The following is a 24,332-nucleotide window of genomic DNA, read 5'->3' as shown; positions in this document are numbered from 1 at the left end:
TTCAGCACTCATGCCGAGTGTTACATGGTTACTCCTCTCGACCTTTATGTTATGCCACTCACCTGGTCTTTATTGGAAAAGAAAAATCTTAAAAATATATATGAGAGGGTTCTTTAGGGGGCTTTTTTCCCAGGCAATAAAATGGAAATCAATGATTACGGTGAAGTCAGTCATCCCTACAATATTACTGTGCATCAAAAAAATTAAAAAATCCTAAATAACCAAACAGGAGATCTGGCATCTGAGACCTAACAAGCCTTGCTCAAAGCATCATTCCATTATCGACCAGATTGGATCAGAAGTGCCATGGTGATAACCTAGCTGCCAACTCTCTCAGCTATACTACCCACACTGAACACCATCTGGAGCCAGGAACTTCATCTCTGTATCACTTCCTCAAGCTGCCTGGTTTTTCAATAAAAGCATCCTCTGCAAGACGAATCATAAGTGCTGCAACCTTTAACACATTTCAAGTATGATGACTAGCATGTGTTTCAACATGATCCACAGATAAATGTGGAAAGTTTAGTCTCCTATTGTAAACTACTAACAGTGATTTGCTAGCAACACTTCAAACACACCCATCACCTGCAGCCTTCTATATTAACACGAGATGAGCCAAATTAAGACAACAGAAGGGTCTAGTGACTTTCGATTCTGTATCTCAGAATACAATACCACCACAGTACAATTTCTTGGAAATAAGAAAGAATCTATGACATAGAACCCACAGCTCTTGTATCACGATAGTGAAGCAATCCAATAATGCAGTTAACCACATTTAGAGATGCTGAATAGGGAGTTACAATTCAGGCACCGGTTGGAAACCTTACCCTTGAGATAGGGATTCATGGTTTTGACAGAGTGACACCTGTGGGCCATCAACTATTGCTCCCAAGAAAACGGCATTATGCATGCAATAAAGTCAACAAACTGGCATCCCAAAACTCACTCCAATCGCAAAAACACAAAGCACAAAGTAAACCAAGAGAGTGCCAAAAAACTTAAGTCTGCAACCCTTCTTGTCTAGTCATGTTATTGGGAACATCACTAGTAGCAAGGGGGAATAAATATCCACGATCATGAAATCATATAGCTATGAGGCTAGGAGGAGAGAACCTCATAAAGGACATGAAGGTGGGAATTCGTGTAAAATATTGTCCAACTCAGGTCTGGACCCTAATTGATTTCTATAAAGGGCTAAAAGGGAGCTTGATTGAGACTGGCAAGAAATTTGCCACTATGTTGCAGTCCTGAGAAAACAAGTGAACAGAATATTGTTGAAAAACTCAGAGCCTTTACACAAATTCAAATTATCATCTAGAAGACACCTATTTTTCCAACTTGGATAATATATATTTGTAAGCCCCTAAACCGCCACAGATGAAGTGATAGAAAGACTAGCCTCAACAGCTTTTTTACTGTGCTTCATTATTTGTTCTACAACCTTGAGAAAGAGATCTGCCTCTCACAAAAGGCCCTCCAAGTTCCTCAACATGATAGCTGCACTTGATTTCTATAAAGGGCTAAAAGGGAGCTTGATTGAGACTAGCAAGAAGTTTGCCACTACGTTGCAGTCCTGAGAAAACGAGTGAACAGAATATTGTTGAAAAACTCAGAGCCTTTATACACAAATTGAAATCATCATCTAGAAGACACCTATTTTTCCAACTTGGATTATATATATTTGTAAGCCCCTAAACGGCCATGGATGAAGTGATAGAAAGACTAGCCTCAACAGTTTTTTTACTGTGCTTCATTATTTGTTCTACAACCATGAGAAAGAGATCTGCCTCTCACAAAAGGCCCTCCAAGTTCCTCAACATGATAGCTGCACTCAAGTAAACCAAGATTTTCTTTTGCTGTTCTGTCAAAATTAAGGCCTAGAAATTCAGCAAGAGGGCTCATTGAAAAGGCTGTTTTCTAATAACCTGTTTGTCTCTTAATTTATAACTGATTTATCTATAGTTAATGTATTTTATATTCATACATTAAATTTATTGTTGATACATGTATGTTGATTTATTATTAAAAGAGTTGCATGAGTACAGATATGAGTATGGTATTTGATATGAATACGGCAATTTTTTAAAACCCCCAATATGCAGAGTTGCATGGGTACTTGTACCCACACCCCCGGTACTTGTACACAAGTACCCAACTACCGATTACATGTATCCAATGTACCAGTTACACGTATCCCAAGTACCAGGTACTCAGTGGAGAGCATCATAGCTAAGGACCTTTACTAAGATTTCTGATTTTTTTCTTTCAGTTTTTTGTTTGCATATAAGCTTGTTGTTTATCAAGCCAAATTCAATATCTAATCAGTTTGAAACTTTGATACAATATTGATTAACAATAAACTTTATTACTGCTCAAGTCAGAAGCTTATCATTTGCAATATGTCATTGCGTTGTGATTTATGATCTTCTTGTTCATATTTAAAGTCTTCTCTGTTATGCATCTAAACATTTATCATATATTATTATTACAAACATATAGCAAATCTGAAACTGAAAATAATACATTACATTTGTGAACTTTATCACTTTTTGTTTTGAAAAACTATTGTCATGACTCATAATTTCAGATTTTCTATAAATATAAAAGTATAATTAAAAAAAAAGTTTGACATTCCCAAATATCCCCATCCCCTATTATGAAAAATAGATGTACCCTTACCCGTATTGGTACCCCAAGTACCCCCGTCCCCGTGCGACCTTGCCAATATGGATATGATATTCATAAAAAACAAATACACATTTCACACAATTTCTACGTTCTTAAAGGATATTTTCATTACTTCAAAAGCAATATAGACATGTAATTGCAATATACAAAAAATGGGTTGCAAACATAGAAAACATTTCATTTGTCTTCGTCATTTGGTGTAGTTTTTTGTTTATACCAACAAAAAAAAGTTGCATGATTGAAGTGTTTTTCTATTAAGGATGATATTTTTCAAATTTTTTAAAAATCATATAGTATTTGGCAAAGTTAGAAAAATAAGGATTTTTTGGCATGTTAGTAGGGAATCTGATGTGTATCCATGCCATTTTGTATTCGTACCCGATGCGAATATGGATACAGATGCGTGGATGTGTGTGCCCAAGGAGGGGCAGGGTAGTTTCCACCCTGATTATTAATGACAAATTGCAATTTTTTTTACTATTTTCTATAATTAATTTTATCAACACATTATTATAATATATTATTCACACTACTGTCCCTACAATTTGAGAAAGATCTTATATCCCTGAAACCGATTATCATGGTCTTGTGTTCCAAAACTTTTTGGAACACCATATACAGGATAATGGACTTATATCTTGATTTGTGATTCACAAAGTTCATTGTTGAAATAAGTGCAGCAAGGAATTGTTTTTGGGAGTGTTACCCGGGGACATGTTCCCAGTAAATTTTCAGCTGTCCCTGTCCCAGAAACGTCTCGGAGGTCCCCGGTAAATAGCTGTCCATGTCCCAGAAACGTCTCGGAGATTTGGGGACATGTAGGGACAACTAGAACAAATTAGACTGACTCTCAAAGTAACACAAATTTGGCATATGAATTCTGTTGATTCTTATATTTTAAGGTTCTATTACGTACAAGTACATGCTTTATTCATGTTTTCATATAAAGATTTTAAATTTCACTATATATTTTAATTTTTCCTATTGTTATATAGCTGTCCCCATTTGCCATCCCTCCCCATCCCCAGAATCGGCAAAAAAATTGCCGTCTTGGAAACCCGTCCCGCTGTCCCCTGCTGTCTCCATCCCAGAAACTCGGGGGAACATAGGTTTTTTGGTGTGACATTATTCTGTGTTTTATCTATTAGAAATTTAGGATGATATGATATTTTATTTGTGCTGTTTTTGCCTTTTAGAATTTTAGCATTTTGCTAATTAAGATTGTCTGATCAGGAACAAGGGAACATTTCCCAATTAACTGTCTTCCTTGATGTTGCATTTGACAACCTTTAAATTTCAATTAGTTCTGTTATCATTTTTTTTGTTATTCATTCATCAATATATATTCAAACCCTTTTCCACATCTTCTTATATGTTATTCTTGAATATTTTGCAGGAAAGCAGTTCGATGCCAAATTTGTGAGGGTGAGACCTCCTTATATATTTCTATAATACTTTCTCTTGAATGGAATGTGATTTTGTATATAATATATGGGTTTTATGTTTTGAATGATTTTTTTTGTTTCCATAAAATTTAATATGAAAGACAAAATCATGGCATAGTTTTTTTTAGTGCATTAACTGGAGGAGATAATTACTTGAACACAATACAAGTCTTATACAGTTCTTGATCTCAAGTCAGCGTCAGATATGGTACTGGGTTCTTGTATTTGAACAATAACTTGTGGAAATGGTTAAGACAAGGAAGTGACTTAGATTAGGGTATTAGATTTTGGGGATGAGGTATTGTATTCCTAGGGTTTTTTAAATGAATTTCATGAAGACAGATCTTGTAGTGTCAACTCATGATGATAAAATTAAATCTGGTTGCAATTTAATGTGTTAACTCACACTTAGAGATGATATCCAGAAGACAGTCTGAAATTAGAGATGGAAGTTAAATGATTAGGAATTGTTAGATTACATTGTAGGATCCAGTGCTCACCATTTTGTAAGAGGGTTAATCCAGAAATCTTGTCTTAGAAGTTGGCAATCTGTTAAAAGCCAAACACCTGTTGTCAGGCTTCATGTCATACTCTGGAGTATTAATTGAAACACCTTTGATATAGGCTCTTACTTTCACCTTTTCATTGGTCAGACAAAAATGAATCCAAGCACTGCATGGATGATCAGTATTTGATCTCTTAGTATTTTAGCTTTTCTAATTTAAGACTGCTTTGTTTCCTATTTTACACTTAGCTTTGTTTAAGATTGCTCTTTGAGTTTTTTTCTCATTTGGAAAATTGATTAGTTGGATTGGAATATCAGTCGCTCCAACCTGTCATACAATTTTTTTATGACAAATTGGTCAAGTTAGTGCCTTAATTTAGTGTTTTAAGATTTTTTTTAATTGCAGAAACAATTCATTTATGACTTATTTTATTAAAACTATATATATATATATATATATATATATAAAATTATCAATTATACATATTGAATTTGAAAAACATATTTTAAATTTTAATAAAGTAATGCAAAATTGCAATTAATCTTCTTGAAAATATATTATTATCTATAATAGAAATCGACTAATTTTGTTTTACTAGAAATTATAAGTTTAAAACATGCTACAAATAAAATCATATGATTATCTTATATAAAAGAAAGAATTATTTAATTTAATTTAATTGAAATTGAGCTATAAAATATGAAACAGTTAAAACCATAACCAATTAATAATTATTAATAATAAATGTTCATGACAAGTTTCTAAATTCATATTTAAGATGATCTTAATAAAAACAATTTAAGAACTAAATTAACTGAGTTATTAAATTCATATAAGAAGATAAAAGCCAGAAACATTTGTACCTTATTTTTTCATAATAATCTAAACCATTTTGTATTTCTATATTAATTATTATAAAAATAAAGAATATTAATACTATAGATTAGAATAGTATATTGCATGTACCTATAATAAATTCTCCTAGTATTAATAACTTAAGTGCCATATATACGGTTTTACAAAAATATAGCATGTCTATCAATACAAATTTTTAAGTTGTCATATATGGTTCAAAACTAAAAACAAGGGCATATGGACCATCGGATTCCTGGCCTAGTTGGATACGAGTTGTCATCCTTTTCCTCTCTTTATATTCTTTGTGTATGCAAGTGTTACTGCATAGTTAAGGTAACGAGATTTTTAGGTAGTTTCTCAAGTAACTTTTTACTACAATGATATCTCTGGTAGGTATTTCTTTCTAAGTCTAGATCACCTTTCAACGATTCATAATAGGTAAGGAAGCTTCAAATTTGATGTTGTGCTTCTTCATAGTGATTATCAAGGTTTACAAGCTCTTATAGAAAGAGCTTTTGCCTTAGTAATATATATTCCTGATGATTTATTGGTGAAGACTTAATCGATTCATAGCTTTTGATCAATACGTTTTAAATTATGTGAAGTTGTTGCCATAGGTACGGAAACAAAATTGCACATCATTATTGCGTAATAAATAGTGCAATAGACATGTTATGCCAACATTTACCCCCCTCTATTACATTGTTTCTACAAATGTACCATTGAAAATATAAGTTCAACCCCTCACCAAACACACACACGCACAACTGTACATAACAAAAATTTGCAGATTGCATCCTCAAGCTATACACAACAAAAATGCTGATTACATAATATGAATATACATTTTTTGAGGTCTTCTCTTGAAGAAAAAAATCCTGAACCAAGCAAGGTTCCATCAAGTTGTCTCTTGATTTTTGTAAAGATGTAGCTTTGAGCTTTGTTCTTAAGCTCTTAGTACCCAACTTTCAAATCATAGAGTCTTGAATTATCTGACGACAATCCCTAAGAGCTACAATTGAGCTCTATCATTATCTGATGATTGCAACAGGGTATCATTCTTGATCATATACTCTAAAGCTTCGTGGACAACTATCCATATTGAGCTCAACACCAAGTCTTGTACCTATCTCCAAAATCAATCTTCATAATAAATGCAGTCGTAAAAGACCTGTTAGTATAAAAAAAGAAATCTAAAGGAAAGCAAGAAACCTCAAAATGCTTTTTATGCAAATCACCAGCTTCCAAATGCATGCAAAGAATTAGTCAATAGTTTTTCTTGTTAACATGCCAATTTCGTGGTTCCTCCTTATTGCATAAATATTTGACAAACCATTCTTTGTATCTTCAAAATAATAAGATATGCATAGGAGGAGGTCATTTGCCAATGAGACAAGTTTACACAACTGATCTATGGGCCCATTTGGAAAAAGGATGGTTGGAAACTACAAAATGAAGCCAGAACCAATTCAAATGTCTCTGTGGATGCCTGAAACTGAAATGCCCATTTTAATTTACTTCCGTTGAAATACAACATAGCTCCTTGTACAGATTGAAAGATAAGATAAATATATTCATTTCCATTAAGAGACCGCAGAAGGGGTTAGAAGGACTGCCAAGAACAACAAAAGGGGCCAGCGCACAGCCGGGACACCAAAGGGTGCTTGAAGAAAGCAGTAAGAACCGAAACAAAAACAAAGAGAGGGGTCCAAAATAAAACCCTCCCGAGCACCGCTAAGGATTTTGAAGAATCGTGAAAAACCTCAAAATAGAAGGATAAGCAATAGGACCAGTCAGAGCCATGGGCTGCTTCAGAGCAATCCTGAAAGAGGAAGGCCGCTCTAGATAGGAGCTCGTCTTGGGCTTCACTATCTAGTTCAAGGGTGGGACCAAGTTGATGGTTGGTGCTGCATGTTGAGTGAAGCCCTGTAATGAAGGAAGTAATGAGCTAACAGGGTTGAGACATTGCATGATACCAGTGCTGGAGTGTGTGTTCTCAAAACCTAATGGCTTCTTGAAGATAAAGGGCAAGGCGCTTTGGGCTCATATATCTGAAGAAGGTGGAGTCCGACCATCCCTCGCTAAAGAGGCAATAGGGCCTCCCTTTGATTTTGTAATATGAAGTACTTCTCTGATTCAACCTTTCTGATGCTGCACAGCTGACAAATCTTGTGCACTGTGTCAATATGGTGGTTGGTCTCGCATCGATGGCAATGCGAAAGAACCAAGGGGGTCCAGAGGGAATGTGATAGTGGGGTATAAGACTTAGCTGGCCTTGTCTTTTGGTTCCTGCAGGATCTTCATGGGTGAGATTGGCAAGCAGAAGTATATTCTTAAATACATAAGAGGTACACATTGATTTGGCATTGGTATGCTTTATGTGGGAAGCACTGACAACATTAGTTGGACACAGTGACTTCGATTTGGTGGATGAGATTGATGATTGCACTGTAGAATATGTTAATTGCCTTGATTCTGGAGAAGTTATTTGGAGCAGCAAGAATTCTATTCGGGTAATGATATAATGACCTGTATGCTTTCATTTGTATGTAATAGGTAATGGGTTAGTTGTATTGGTTGTTAATAAGGTTATAGTAAGCTGGTTTTGACTCTTTAATGAGGTGATTCTACAATATGTTTTTGAATCTATATATAGCAATGCTCTCCATGATGATTTTGCTGATTTATCTCTTTATTTCTTTGGTTTTATTAACATTTGTATGAAAAATTGTTTTGAGGAAGCTTAACAGGTTACTTGTTGTAGGGTGTGAATCAGGTTATTGTAAAGGAGCCGTGACAATAATTTTCTGAATTTATATTTTTCAATGATCTTTCAATCTTTTTTCTTCAGTTGTACTATCATTGGTATGAGAGTAGGATTGTGTTGAGGAGACTTAGGCATACCACCAAATATATGGTGGTTAATCAAAGAGGACGTCAAAAGGCGCAATGATTATTTTTGCCAAAATTGCACTGGTTGGGTGGAGAAAATCCTTAAAAAACATGACCTATAGCAAGGTCTTGCAACACATTTATTAGTCATTTTGTCACAAACAAAGTTATAGAGCATGATGGTCTCCTGGAAATCGCTGGCTGTGAGGTTTGGAGATCATGCAAGTTCTTCGGTTGCAAGGAGAAGAAAGGACATATAAGTACATTATAGAAAATCATGAGAGCTTTTGAATTTGTAGTTGGAAAAACTAAGAGTTTGTGGCCATCTTTCATGAGTTTAAACAGAGCTTGCTTAGGAAATAGGTAGTAGGGCATCGTAAAGTTAGCTGTCAATGTGGGTATGATAGACATAGTCATGGCCAGGCCACAATTTTTGTAGTTGTGCTTGGTTGATGATCCCACAACATTAGGGCACACCATAAGGCTCACAATGTGAATAATCTATTGTTTGAAGTCATGAAATGTGGGGGGACAAATTTGATATTAGTTGTAGGTTTCTAATATTTAATTTTATCAGGAACTCTGGTTTGGTTTTTGTGTAAAAGTTTGAGGTTTGCAATCAATTTCTTTTGTTGTATTTTTGAAGTTTTGGGAAAAGTTAATTTTCAAGATCAATTAAATAGGATTGCCCAAGTCCATGGTGGGTTTCTTTGAAAGATAAGTACCAAACTTGCCAGTTGCTGGGTGTATCAGCCAGAAGCACTCTGGTTCATTAGATTATCAACGATGCTGTGTTTTGCTGTTAGGATATGATGGAACTAAAGTTTAAATCATTGTTGAGATTGTCTATAAATGTAACTCTGTGCTGCAGAGACTTTTATGATGGGACAGTTCAACAGCATTGATTAGCAGTTGAGAGTCCCCTTAAACTAAGAGCTGTAATATTTCTTTTTCCACTGCAAGTTGCAAATTGTGTTTCAACACCTGGGCTTCTGCAGCATATTTTAAAGCAGCTCCCAAACCAGCAGCAGAATTGAGGATTAAGTTACCATTAAACAGGAGACTGCCACCAACTCCAGCAATTCCCTGACTGGATTCCAAGACTTCAAGAAAATAGAGGCTGTCACTTCTGTCCCGGATATTAGGGGAACTAGATATTATTATTTTCAACTTTATTTTGACCCTTGGGGTTGTGACAGTCTGAGTCCCAGAGGAGAATAGAATGTTAAAGGCTGTGGCCAAAGCTTGGAATCAATTTCTCCTTGAAGATTTTGATGATTCCTAGCTTTCCATATACTCCAAAAAAAGAGCTTGGGTGAATAGATCTTACAAAGTTGACGCAACATAAATGTTGAAATGTTCACCGATGATGAGGGAATCGCGACGTCCAACATAAATGACTCCAACACGTTAAAGTATCAGAGGCAGACAACGGAGCCACTTAGCAATTTTGGATTTGGGAAGAAGAGCATAGTGGAAGTAGGAGTAAGGTTGTTCATGATGGTAGGGACAGTGCTGCTGGTTGAAGTGCTTTTTGCTAAGCTCGCACTCTAAGAAATACCAGGCAGTTGTCAATCTTTCCCAAGCTTGTGACATCACAGTTGGGACACCCATAAGGATTCACAATTTTATCTTTGACAATGTTGTTAGAGTAAAGCCCAGTCTTGAGAAAATTGATGCCACAATCTAGTGTATCATGGTCATTAGAGATTGATTGCTTCAAAATAAAACTATGGAGATGAATTTGGGTTGTTGATGATAGAATTATTATTCCTCAATCAATTGGGCTACAGAGACGGTCAAGTTTCTCACGCAAAAAAGGGCCATTGCAGTTGAAGTAGCTGTTAATGAGGACATCTTGCACAAAGCCTTAATGAATGCCAAAAGCTGGAGCTGCCAAATGGAGAAGACAGTTGTCCGAAGAAGTGGATAATGGCAAAGAAAGCATATTACAAATATTGATTTTTGTTGGACTTGCTGTTGCCCTCACTTTTGTCATTTGGAAGATGTCAAGATCTTGGAAGTAATATTTGTGCATAGTTACACCGCCCTTTAGTATAGGGGGATGATTGGGGGACCGGGGGAGGGGGGGTGGCAGGGGGAGCAGGGCTGTATATACTATACATATGGTACTTAAAATGCTAGTTATGAAAAGATGTACTACAATATAAGATATAAAGATGTTAAAAACTTAAACATTGAACATTGCATCAAAGTTTAGAACTGGAACATCATGATTCATGATCAAATGACAAACAATGAACATTGAACAACAACAAAGGAAAGAGTGTCCCCCATCTTGTTGCTGCGGTAGACGTCCCCCTGTACTTAAAGGGGACGTGATTGCGTCCCCTCATACCCACAGGGGACACAAAGATCTTTGGAGGTGGCATTTTGAGTGGCCCTGCCCGATATGTCGAGACGATGCCCCCTGTCTCAAGTGCGACCCTGTTTTGGTGGGGGCACGTGTCCCTATGTTACACTGTATTTTTTCGGGGCCCAATTTATAGTTTGGCTTTTTGAAGTTTATATCTACTTTAGCTAGTATTGGTCGTTATTAGTTAAATTTGACTTGGTTAATATTTTCTTCCCAGAATATTATTTGGGAAGTTAGAATGTTGACTAAATATTTTATAAAGTGGACTGTTCTAATGCTGGAGTTTATAAGTCTCCTCATGGGTTGATAGATCGAGAGGTTGACCAGTTTAGATATTTGTAACAATGCAACCTGTCACTCAAGGAGGATCCTTCACTCATTCTATCTATCTTTCTTGACTCAGTGAAACAAATATCTTTGATGATTGAGATTATGAGTATCCTTTTATATCAAGAGGGAGCCTAATTAGAGGAACCTTTGGACACAGGAAGTGAGCAGATACTAGAAGAAACTATCGTTGGACAAAAGTAGTGAGCAGATACTAGAAGAAACTACAAATAAGACTTTCACATACATGTAGAAAGGTCTCAGATTGTGAAGGATGTCATTGAATATTTGCTCCAAATAATGAGATAAATGTTTCTTGATTATTATATCTTGAGAACTACCTTTATTTACTTCTTGTAGTTAATCTCTTATATGTATTTCTATACATACTATAAGAGCTATTTGCCTTGATCTTTTCCTTTTTCTCCGAGGATGTTCTTACAGGAAAAAGAAGATGATATCAAATTCAGAGGAAGTTTGACACTTCATCAGAGGTAATATTAGATGAGGATCTCAGAAGATTCATATTCAGAGGGGGCCTGAAAATCCATGTGTGACTGCATGATTTAATGGGCCTGCCCCCTATGTACATCATGAGGAAATGACGACTTCCAAATGATTATCACTTGTATTTGTTGAAGTTATTAGAAGGTGACGAACTTACAATAACTTAATCTTCTATTATGATGGATATCTTATGATGTCTAAGCAAATCATGATAGATTATATATTGCATGGTGGATTAAGTTCCTTAAATAGACCATGAATGTTCATATGGTAAGTATTATTGAGGATACATGTATACAGACCTTATGAACATTTTGAGTATTTGGTGAATGTCATGCATCTTGATGTTCAGGAGGCCATTACTCAGAGTACTTGGTGAATTTCATGCATCCTAACATTTAGGAGGTCATTACTCTTAATATGGTTTCTCAGAGTACTTGGTGAATGTCATGTGACTTGACATTCAGAAGGCCATTATTTGTTATCATGAGATTATATCTAAATGTTGGATATCTTTTGATGATAGCCCCACAACTTTATTTTCAGCTAGATGCACCATTTGAAAGAGAGTCAAGGCCATAAATCTTTGTTCATCTCTAATATACCATTGAAGATTCATTTTATGGCATATTCTGCTTTTGTTATTGGCTACTACATTAGGATTTCATTACCTCGAAATAAGATAACTATTTCGTTAACCTAATTAGGGACTCTAGTTGTACAACATTTAAGCAATTTCAATGTTATTATGTTTTTAAAATTTATTAAATTATAGGTTTTTGATTAATTTTTTAATAATGTAAGTTTTTATTATATTATATTTTTAATTAAAAGTTATATATATATATAAGTGAAGACTCAACCTCCTTTCATGATTGTGCAATAAATGACCCCAGTATGAATTCCACTGTTTCCCTTTAGTAGAAGAACTTTCTTTCGTTGACTCCCAACATCTATGGTTTCAGCTAAGTTATTGATTCATGTAGCCTGGAGGGGGATGCAAATGCGGATTGGTGCACAGATGCAGTAGGATGCATGGTGGGTGCTATCAGGAAGCACTATCTTCTCCTGCGGATGTGTGCGGGGTGCTCCGGAGAGCATCCAAAGAGCATTCGAGTGCGTCCTTTGAGCATCCGGTTGTTTTCAGCCAACAGTCACTTAAGTGACAAAGAACATGTGTTTTAAATGTTTTTTAATTGTTTTTCTTTCCTCCTATTTGCCTCACAACCCTAAAATGGCCCTAAAATAGGCCATTCATTGCCCATTCTTCCCATTTTGTTTGCAGTTGGGCTCTCTTCTCATTTGGTCTCCATTGTGGCATTCTGAGAGCAAGGTCATTAGTTTTGAAGAGGATCATTGGTAGGGTGTCTATTGAGCTTCCACAAAGGACAATTAAGCATCTAAGGTAAGCATTTGATCGATTTCATGTATTTTTTAGTGATTTTTTTAGATCTTCATGAATTTTTCAAATTTTAGAAGAAAATTTTCAAGATTTTTCTTTTTTTTTTGTAAAGAAATGAAGGAATATGTGTAGCCATCTATTTTTAGTATTTTTGTATTATATATTTGCACTTGTATGTTTCAAACTTTCTTGTTCATAGTTTTAACTTTTTAAAAACATTTCTAAGTTAATTTTTTATATTTTCTTATTAGATTCATAGTTTGTATTGTGCAAGAATGGTCACTACTGATAGTCAAAGTTCAGTAGCAGGGCAAGAACTAAGTGATAACTTCAATATTGATGTGGCATCTCCATTATGGACACACCACAAGATCATCATAGGTTTCTAGAGTTGGGTCATACGTTTGGAGATGCAATATATGTCATTGTAAACCATTCAACAACTCATATTCTCGGGTCAAAGCTCATTTATGGGCCCTACTGGTAAAGGAATATCATTGTGCAAGGGAAGTAAAGATGGAAAAAGGTTGAGCGATGCACAGTTAGCCAGACTCATAAAAGAACAAGAGGCTGTTGATAGTTTAGTGAGCAAATAAAAAACAAGTTTTTACAAACCTTCATCTACAAAGAGCAAAGTGAATGTGCCCACCGATCATGTTGCATCTTCCAAACATCCATTCTTGGAAGTGGGAGAGGAGGATGATGAAGTAGAAGTTATTACCCGCAAAAGAGGTCCGTTGGATCAAGCATTCAAAATGGAGGCAAGAGAGATTGCTGATGAAGCAATTGCATGTTGCCTTTATGCCAATGGTCTTCCTTCCAATTTGGTAAGATCGCCATATTGGAAGGAAATGTTTGTAGCCATCCTTAGAGCACTAGCTGATTACATTAGCCCTGGGTATGAAAAGGTGCGTACTACTCTTTTGCAAAAAGAAAAAATTTCTATAGACAAAGCTCTTCAACCAATTAGGAGATCTTGGAAAACTTCTGGCATAACTATTGCCTCTGATGGATGGAAAGACGCAAAATACCGACCATTGATAAATGTGATTGCAATGTTCCCCAAGGGGGCAATATTTTTGAGGGCTATTGATTGTGAAGGAGAAGTTAAGCATTCACAATTCATTTCTAGAATTCTCATTGAGGCAATAGAGATGGCGGGTAGTGAGAATGTGGTCCAGGTGGTCACAAATAATGCCACGAATTGTAGGGGTGTAGGTGTTTTGGTTGAGTCTCGGTACGACCATATTTTTTGGACACCATGCACTGTACACTCTCTCTACCCCCGCCTCTCACACTGGTTGTTCCCCGCTTCCACCACTCCCAGCGTTGCCCCTCTTGCGGGTGGATATGGATCCTCATCTCGATCAACACCTAGTGGATGGGCCCCTACTATTCTATGGGCAGTTGTTTCACTTATGCCCAGCGCACCCGGGTTGCAGCTCACAAGTGCATTGCTCAACAATGTCACCGTTCGGATTCACCAATACCAGATCATTATGAAAGCCTGTCCATTCAACTTGGTTATGCAACAAATTGGCACCCAAATAGATTGGGTGAAGCAAATATACTAAGAGGGAGAGGAGATACAAATGTTTGTGACAAACTACCACATCTCACAATCTATATTTAGATCATTCTCCAAGTTGGAGTTGTTGAAGGTAGATTTAAAATTGTAATTACTTAGTTCCATTTATTTATTTATTTAGAATAAGTTTTATATTCATGTTCAATATCAAATTTCTTGTTTATAACTTCGTTTTATATTTGATGTCATATTGTCAACTTGCTTATAGGTTGTCGAGACTAGATTTGCATCTCATATCGTTGTTCTGAAACAACTCCTGAAGGTGCAATCAACATTGGGCCCAATGATTATTTGTAACCAATGGGCTATATGGAAGGCTTCAAATTCAAAGAGAGCCTTGAAGGTCAGGGGTATGATCTTGGTTGAGCATTGGTGGGCTCGTGTGCAATTTGTATTGGGTTTCACCGAGCCTATCATGACTATGCTACACTTTGTTGATATAGATGCATCTTGCTTAGGGGATGTGTACGATGGCATGGACACCATGGTAGAAAAGCATGGTTACCTAGAGACCCATTTCCCCCCTAAAAGACACATTGCGGAGATGGAGACACGTCTCAAAGACTTTTCGTGTCTCTAGAGACCTCAAAAAGGTTTGGAGACTTCATGACAAAGTCTCTTGACGTCTCCCAATCTCCTAATTCAGAATGTGAAGTCTCCCTAAAGTCTCCTGATAAAAAATAAATGTAAAATATAAAATATAGAATTAATGATGATGTTGCTTCTGGATTCGATTGTGTAAGTTTTTTAACAAAAACTTACACAATCGAATCCAGAAGCAACATCATCATTAACAATGGATTGTGGAAACTTGATATTATTAATATAGAATTATTTTATGTATTTTAGCCCTCATTTTAATTTTTTTGATGAAAAAATTAAGATCAATGATAATTTAAATCATTTTGAGAGTGTGATAGTTGAAGACCTTGAGATGGATGATCACAACCTTGTGGAGTAGATGATAGTACCATCAACATACTAGTACTAGATAGACTTTTGGTTTGTTTATTGTACTAAGTTTGTTCATTTTTGTTTGCATATCTGCAATTTAGCATCAAACTATTCGTTTTTGAATTTTAAATTTGAATATGTAATGATAATCTCAGCGATATCAATCTAATATGATGACGATCATATGCAATATTCAGAAAACAAGTATCACTATGAGATATAGTAATGTGATAATGTGAGTTTTGAAATATTTGACTCTATATTAATGTGACATTACTATTATTATTTACTTCAATTTTTTAGTTTACAGTATTATATTTTGTATTTAGTATTAGACTCTTTTAACTATTAAAAAAAAATTGCTTTCTTCAAGTACCCCGTCTCCTATTCTTGAAAAATTGTCGTACCGGTACTGGAGACCTCCAAGTCTCCCCGACTCCTGGTGACCTTGTAGAACAGGTAAAGCTTTCCATACAAGCACATGAGACTAACCCCATAGAATGTGAAGCCTTGTGCAAAAAGGTGGAGGATATCATTCATCATCGTTGGGAGAGGATGACTACTCCATTGTACCTCCTTGCATATGCCTTATCTCCAAGGTATTATAGCCAGGAAATACTTGCTATGCCAGATAGAATTGCACCATATGTGGATGAAGTAGTTGCTACTGGGTGTACATTGCATTTGTAAGACTCTTCCCAGATGATGAAATGCACAAAAAGGTGAGGCAAGAATTTGGCTTATTTGCTTTAGGATCAAAACTTACTCCATAAAGGACCAAAATGACATGGGAGCTATCACATGGTGGTACATGTATGGTCAACCATTCAAGCATCTACAACCTCCTGCAATCAAGATCCTCTCACAATTAAGTTTTCATTCATTTATTTATTTAGCAATTGTATTCTACACTTTAGTGTTTAACATTCTCTAATTTGCTTTTCATTTTTATGTTTAATTTTAAATTTTTATAAACATTATTTAGGTTACAAGTTCTTCTGCTGAACAGAATTGGAGTATATACTTCTATATCCATTCAATGAAGCACAACCGGTTGGGCTCAAAGAACGCTGAGGACTTGGTTTATATACATACCAACTTGCGTCTTTTGTAACATAAGGAGGATGGATACAAGGAAGGGTCAACCAAGGTTTGGGATGTAGCCCCTGAATCTACAAACTTGGATGCAACACTTCAAGATCTTACTGTGATGACAGATGATGATGTTGATAACATCATATCACGTACATCTAGCACAATTGGAACCATGCATGGTTCAAATGAACTTGCAAGTGTTGTAGAAGGAGGAGATGATGAGAATGTGGATTTTTTGGAGAATCCTTATGATTTGAATGACTGAATGTGATTTGTGAATCTTGAGCTTCGACTCTCGATTGATCAACATTGTGATTGAACCATGAACTATGTTTTGATTTTGTAATTCAAATTGCATTCAGATCTTGAACTTGAGTAATTTACTAATTAGACATTACTGTTATTTCAATTTGATTATGATAATGATTCAATGAATGGTTTATTTTTGTATATTTAATATTTCTTGTATTTCATTGCGTACATAAATTATAGTTGACAACTTGACATATATATATGTATTAATATATATATTTCTAAAAAATATATACACTTATCTATGGACGCACTTAAATGCATCCACAATCCCTCCAAAAAAAAATCTGCGCATCCACGCATCAGCACCCCGCACCCGCATCAGCATCAGAACCAAAATCGGTAAATTAGGGTTTCGGTATGCGATGAATTATGACACTAGGCGGCATGGTCTCTTTTGGAATTTTCTTATAAGTTTTTCCTTTGTCAATGTGCTACCTAGTCAGCTGGGACCTTCTGAGCTAGAGTTAAAATTTATCAATTCATTGGTTTTTAATTATTTTTTTATTATTGCATGCATTTATTTTTATTTTATCTATAATTGAAAGTTACCATGTTTTATTTTTTATGTATAACTTTACAGTCATAATATGTAATGTCTAAGTTGCCAGTTCGAGTTCGGTTCCAAGTTCGCGGTTCGAGAACCGGTTCGTTGGTTCGACAAAATTTTGGAAAGGGGTTTGGGTTCGTTTGGGTTCATTAGTACAAAAACATATATATATATATATATATATATATATATATACATATACACGAAGCATGAGTTAGAATTAGAATGTAGCATAGTAGCATAAACACATTTGAACAACAAAAACTTTGAAACAGCATAAACAATATGTCCTCTCCTTCAAGGCAAAATAACCTCAAAATAGATAAAGGGTTACACTCCTTTCAAAGGGATTATTGATGTTGTATTAAAGATGTAATTTCAGTTTATTAGGTGCTTGAATTGAAAAATTTGAGATGCGTTCACAAAGAGTTTATGATTCAATATAAATTATTTGTACTCAAATCAAGATGGTGGAATTATCAGAAATCAGGAACAACTTGTGATAATGGACTGGTCTCGGCAGAGGCATGTCAGTAGTTGATAAAAAGTAGGACATATTGTTCTGAACACTGACCATTCTGAGAGCCATTAGTGAAAAAGATAAAGAAATTTGTTTACATTATGATAATAACATTATAAACATTGGAGATTATGGAGTACTGATTTTGCATCTATCATTTCAGATCTAGTCTGTTACAAACTTACCATGAACAGGATTAACATTCTATTTCCTGTATTTGGAAACTATTAGCAGTCTAGGTGAAAAGTGAGGTTCTGTTGTATTGCATTTACTTGTTTAAGTCTGCTGTCTGATTTTACTTGTGAGAGTGTTACAAATCACGCTGACACGATTCAGACTTTATTAGCTCTACTTTGTTGGTTCATTTCTTATTATGGCGATCATTAATCATTAATGCTACATATGAAACTTGATGCCACAGCAATAGATCATACAATGTCAAACAATTCTCTTGTTCCTTGGCTGATATATATTTATATTTTAGAAACATCAGATGACAATGAGAGGGCACAAAACCAATTAATAACACCTTCTTAGGTAACATGGACGTCAAAAAATTATTGAAAATTGCAAATAAATCAGTCAAGTTGACGTCCGTAGCCGCAGGTTCGACCTTGGTTCAAAATTTTATATGTGGTTCTCCCAGGGTTCGAACCAGATCGAACCAGGCCTGCAAAAAACGAACCCAGGTCGAACCAAGTTCGAACCGGTTCGAACCAGTTCGTGGTCCGGAGGGGGGGGGGGAGGTACCTGTGCAACTTAGTGTAATGTTAATAAACAATTAGGATTTTATTAGATTTTAATACAATTGGGAATTGGACTCAGTCACCTTTCCTGATTATGCAATAAATGACCCCAATAACAATTCATTTGGTTCTCTCCCTTTGACTCCCAACAACTATAGTTCAGGTATATGCAATGAATTAGGATACACTAGGCTGCATTGAAGGATCAGCCACCTTTCCTGATTGTGCAATAAATGACCCCACTATCAATTCCATTGTTTCCCTCTAGCAGAACTTTTTTTTGTTGACTCCAAACAACTATGCCTTTGGTATGCAACAAATTATGACAGTAGACTGCATGGTCTCTTTTAGAAGTTTCTTGTAAGTTTTTCCTTCCTTCCTCAATGTGCTACCTAGTCAGCTGGGTCCTTCTGAGCTAGAGTTTTTTCTCACAACCTTTTACGCCTAGTCCACTTATGTACAACAGATTAGAATAAACTTGTGCAGTTGCCTCTACAGTCCTTTTAGCACAATTAACTTATCCATAGTCTACTACACCCTGAATTTGTTTTCTGTCTTTGTTCGTGTGTGTTGCAAATTGTAACAGAGTTTTTTTCATCGATTAATTGGCCTTTTTTGTATAGTTTCTGGGGAGTTCAGAAGGATGTTAAAACCTTTTTTTGTGAAGTCACAGTCTGGCAGCACTCACACTGCAAAATAACTCCTTCAGGTATTCATACGGCTTCTTTCTGGAATTTGAGTTTCTTCACTGTCACTACCCTCACTGCTGTTCATTGTATTTTTGTTGAAAATTTAAAACACAGCTGCAATTTTCAAATACAGTAGAAAAATAAACAAAAAATCCATCTGAGTGTAGAGCTTCACAAAAAAAGGAAAAAATAAATAAATATTTTCAGGAGTTTGAGCAAATGATGAATGGATAATAAATTTACCTTCAATAACATAAATCTTATGCTCTCTTGGCTTCTTCCTATTGTTGTTATCCACTCTTCTCAATGCACAACTTGGAAAATGTCAAACTGAGCATGTTGTTTGTTTCACTTGTTATTGGAACTGTTTTAGACTTATGGTTGGTTTAAAGGGGTGTGGGGGGTCCATGTGGGCTAATCCCCCTTTTTGAATCAAATTTGTGTGTTAAAAAAAGTGACAAACGTCAACAGTCTGATCCCTGCCCTACCTAGGTATTTTGCAAAAGAAAAGGACAATTACCTGCAACATTCTTTTTGTTTTTTCAAATTGGGGGACGAGGTAGGGATGTTTCCCACCTGTCCTTGAAATGTAACTGTTGGATGACAATGTGAAACTTGGCGGGAGACGTTTTGGAGAGTATTCAGACATATTGGATATGGCTGAAATATGGGCTTCGATATGGATACAACTAGGCATGCTGTCTTTGCTTTAGCTGGGAGTATTGTAACTTGTATTCAGGATGTTGATGTACATTTCTGGGCAGGTGAGGCAAGTTATTTAACAACTGTGTTTTTGAAACATATTGTAGATGCTTCCTCTATGTTTGAAACATATTACAGATATAGTCTTTGAAATTTAATATAATGCAATATAATATATAACATAAGCTCTATGAGATATCTTTTATTGATTTATTTTGTAAGCTCGGTCTTTTCTTTTAACCAGTTCAGACACTGTGACATAATGTTCAGAAACACCTAATAGTAAGCCTTATTTCTCTCAAGTTCTCAACCGTTCTGAAAAAATCTGTTTTCCCTTGCATGTTTTCACTGCTCTTTGTATTTTTCAGGTTCTTTTCATCGCAAGTGTGCAATACCAATCTTGGATTCATTGGAGTGCAAGTTGACCTGCTATGAATGCTATAATATTAAGCATCACAAGGGGGATTCTAACACACATTTAGAGAAGAATGCTGTTTCAGTTCACAAACGTTCGAAGATTGCAAAAGATATAGTGAAGATTGGAAAGTCTTCTCCAGGTGCAAAGCGGAAGAAATACAAAAGTCATCAGTCTCTTAATAAAACTGAAGGAACTGTTAATTTGGATACTAGAACACTTAATGTGCATTCAGAGAAGTTTGATGTGTCAAGTCACAAAAGCTCCATGCTTGTACAAGATCCAGTGGAAAATGCAATATCTTTACCAGAGAAAAAACGAAAGAAATACAAGAAGCGTCAATCTCACAGTGAAAATCTTGCAGAACAGAAGCTTAACAGTATGACAAAATCTCTGGCCCGCAAAGTCAGAGGAGCTGTTCGTTTGGATGGCCTTTTGTGGAAGAAAAAGAGAACTAACGATTTAGGAAAGGAATTCAGGCAGACCAAACTTCTACTTCCATGTCAGAGTAGTATGGATGTCTCTAAAAAGCCTTTGTGTTATCTCTGCTGCGAGGCCTATAATTCTCAGCTTATATATGTTGGATGCGAATCTTGTACTGGTATGATGCAAATTGATCAACTTATTAATGTTTTCCCATTATCAAATTTTGCCTTTCTCAGTTCTTCATGTTAGTTGCTTTTCAGTTTATTTTGCATAATACAAAGCATGTGCTATGATATAGCAAGAAGCTTCTGTGGACATCCTGTATGTAAAAGTAATGAACATGCTGAAACATACATGGCTCATGATTTAACCATTTAACTGATATTAAGAAGATTGCTCTAATTAAAATATATGTAGGATGTGCACAGTTATTAAAATTTCATAGAAAATGCCAGTTCTGTAATACATTTTTTTTTACAATATCTTGAGACATTTGTTTGCAGAATGGTTTCATGGAGATGCCTTTGGGCTTACTATGGAGAATGTTGTTGACTTGATTTCTTTCAAGTGTCACAAATGTCGCAAGAGGACTAGACCTGCATGTCCTTATGATAAGAAAAACCTGGAGGGTAAGATACTTGACATGAAGATGAAACCAGATAATGGAGAAATGCTGTATGCAGCTGAAAACTGGAAGCCTTCAAATGTTTTCTATAGCAGACAGGGAATTGTTTCCAACGAGGAGCCTCATGTTATGTTGGTTAGCAGGGATGTGCATGCAGGGATAAAAATGGAATATGAGTTCGAATATGTGCCACTTTCTGGTGCAGAACACATTCTTAATTCAATACCTTTTCCTGTCGCCCATGAGCCTACAACTCCCAAAAGAAATTGTGCCTCTTTTATTAAAGATTACCTGCAGGAACAATTGACGAATTGCTCACAAATTAGGAAGGAAGATGATCTAGGAGAGACATCTATGGGATCTGAGTTGATGAGTGGTGTTATTGACTCTTCTATTAATGATTACCTTCAGGAGAAAGTTACCAACTGTTCACAAAGTGGTGGAGAAAAGTTGAGAGAAATGTTTATGGGATCAGAAATGGAGAAGAATGATGCCAACTCTTCTTTTAAATATTATCTGCAGGATGATGCGACAAACTTCCTGCAAAACAGGATAGAAGACAAGTCAAGAACAGCACAGATAAGATCCGAATTACAGAACAATGGCGTCGTTCAGAGTTTTTCTGGATTCCATACCCAATCCATGCTTTCATACATGGAATTGTTGGCATCTGATGATGATAAAATAGAAAATCTTTTTGATCTTTCACAAGATGGTGTCCTTAACTGGTCTGCTAATTTACTTCCCGCTGATGCTGTAAATGGGTCTCAGCCACATGGACTAGTAGATGGACCTAATGTTTCATCAAGGGCTACTATTTCACAAAATAGTTCAGAAAAGGTTCAGAGCCATCTTGCAAACACATTTGAACTGGATAGTTTTGGAAGTCAACCATGCAACAAAGGAACTGAGATAAATTTAGATGAAAATAAAATGGAGAAATGTCCAAATTGTGACTTAAAAGAGGTACCTCTGGATCTTCAGTGTCGCATGTGTGGTACTGCAATTCATTTCCATTGCTATAAACTAGCACCAACAGGCCTTTGTAGTGAAAGTGGATGGCTTTGTAGTCGCTGTGAGGCTGGTTTTGTACAAGGATAACCAGCATGGCATCCTTGGATCCAGACATTATTGTGTTAAGGCCTTCAAATTTATGTTAGAAGAACACGAGCTCAAGAAGTTGCCTACTACAGAATGGGCTAACAAATGTCAGGTTTCTATGATTTTCTATTCAATGGGAATTCTACATCTGAATAATAATAGACCATTGTAATGGGCCTTTGGATGTAACACGGCCCTCTAGAGTGAAATCTTCTTATTTTGTGCAAGTGGAAATTTTGCACACTGGCTGTCCTTTCTCAACTTGGAACCATTTAAGTGGAGCTAAAAGAACTGAGTGCCTGCTCAATTCCCAAGTTTTCAGTATGCGAATCTCACTTGAATTACTGAAGTTGAAGGCTATCTTAATAGACATGTAAACATATACCCAAATGTACCTTATGATTCTTTTAACTTGGCAGTTGAATTTTTTTCAGATACTTTGGCTCAGAGTTTATTGTTCTGAACAAGTCTATCGACTAATGTCTAAAGAGCCATTTAATTGGAAGATCTGCACTATTTTTAAATCAATGGAGATATTGTTCTCCATCTTCTATTAATACCCCATGTATTCTCTTTGCTTAGTGTATGGAATGGGAAGGAACCTTAAAAACTTACTGGTTGTAATGCACGGGTCTTGTATAGAGTGCATAATAGACGGTTTAATCTAAGTAGTTGATGGTAATAGTGATGAGTTTTTTTTATGGATTTTAGATGCGTTTGGAGATGCACGCACATACAAAGAAATGTAAGAATTATACAAAAACAAATTATTCAATAGTATAATAATTAGTGCACTACTTCACCATTGATATTGATAGTTCAACTTTAAACTTCAAGTAAGCAGATTTGACAAAAAAACCGAAGAAAGAAACAAAGAAAAAGAAGAAAAAGAAGAAAAAGAAGAAAAAAATGATGCGAGGGAATATTGGTGACAATGTATGGCCTTTAATTGTTGGTGATAATAGATGCCCCCTTCAATTAATTGAAGAAAACGAAAGGAGGGGAAACTAACATATGTAATGGTAATAAAATAAAGACGGAAGCGTATAAGCATGTAAATTCCATCGATTGCGTGCATTTGTACGAGGCAAGGACTTCGAGGATAGGATAAAATAATATATGAAATGATAAAACATAATCTGAAGATAAATTTCAAAGCATGCAAATTATGTGAAGTAATTATTTGTATAAAGAAAATGATTGCAAAATAAAGAAAAAACTACAAAATTCTATTATAATTGAACCTTTCATTTGAGCATATTGTTCAATTTGTTAAACTCTATTCTTTGCATCTTATGGCTCCCGTCTCTGCTCCTCTGCCCATTTGTGTTTGGGCGCGCTCCAACCAAATTTCAAAATCTTTTCGTTTTTGCTGCTGTGCGAGCCCCTGAGCATGTTGCGGATTCATTAGGGGGCGGGCGGTTTGTCCGCTTGCATTTCCTGTCGGCGCTCATTCTCCTCCTTTCGCCCCTCTTCCTTCAGTTGCTCTTCCAGGCATTGTAGGGTCTCTTGGGTTGGCCTCTCCTGTGTCTTTTGGGGGTAGGACTTTTGCTGACGTGGCTGCCTTTGAAGTTGGTCTGCATGGTAATGTCCTTCATGCCAGT

The 24,332-nt window shown here is 35.8% G+C and overlaps 1 protein-coding gene across 1 annotated transcript in view; it reads left to right on the top strand.

The window, feature by feature from the left end:
* LOC149529453 (DDT domain-containing protein PTM-like) overlaps positions 1 to 23,342 on the top strand; it is a 39,616-nt gene extending 16,274 nt beyond the window's left edge. The window contains exons 7-9 of the mRNA XM_089810992.1: positions 4,091 to 4,119; positions 20,530 to 21,177; positions 21,506 to 23,342. Coding sequence (XP_089667118.1) covers positions 4,091 to 4,119; positions 20,530 to 21,177; positions 21,506 to 22,728 — 1,900 coding nt within the window. The 3' untranslated portion in view covers positions 22,729 to 23,342. The remainder of the gene's footprint in view (positions 1 to 4,090; positions 4,120 to 20,529; positions 21,178 to 21,505) is intronic.
* Positions 23,343 to 24,332: the final 990 nt, after the last annotated feature.

This window comes from Cupressus sempervirens, chromosome 11 (assembly GCF_028749045.1).
Source record: "Cupressus sempervirens isolate cs-2001-9-10 chromosome 11, ASM2874904v1, whole genome shotgun sequence".
Lineage (NCBI taxonomy): Eukaryota > Viridiplantae > Streptophyta > Pinopsida > Cupressales > Cupressaceae > Cupressus > Cupressus sempervirens.
Note: the sequence above shows the minus strand (reverse complement) of the source record. Positions and strands in the feature narration are given on the sequence as shown.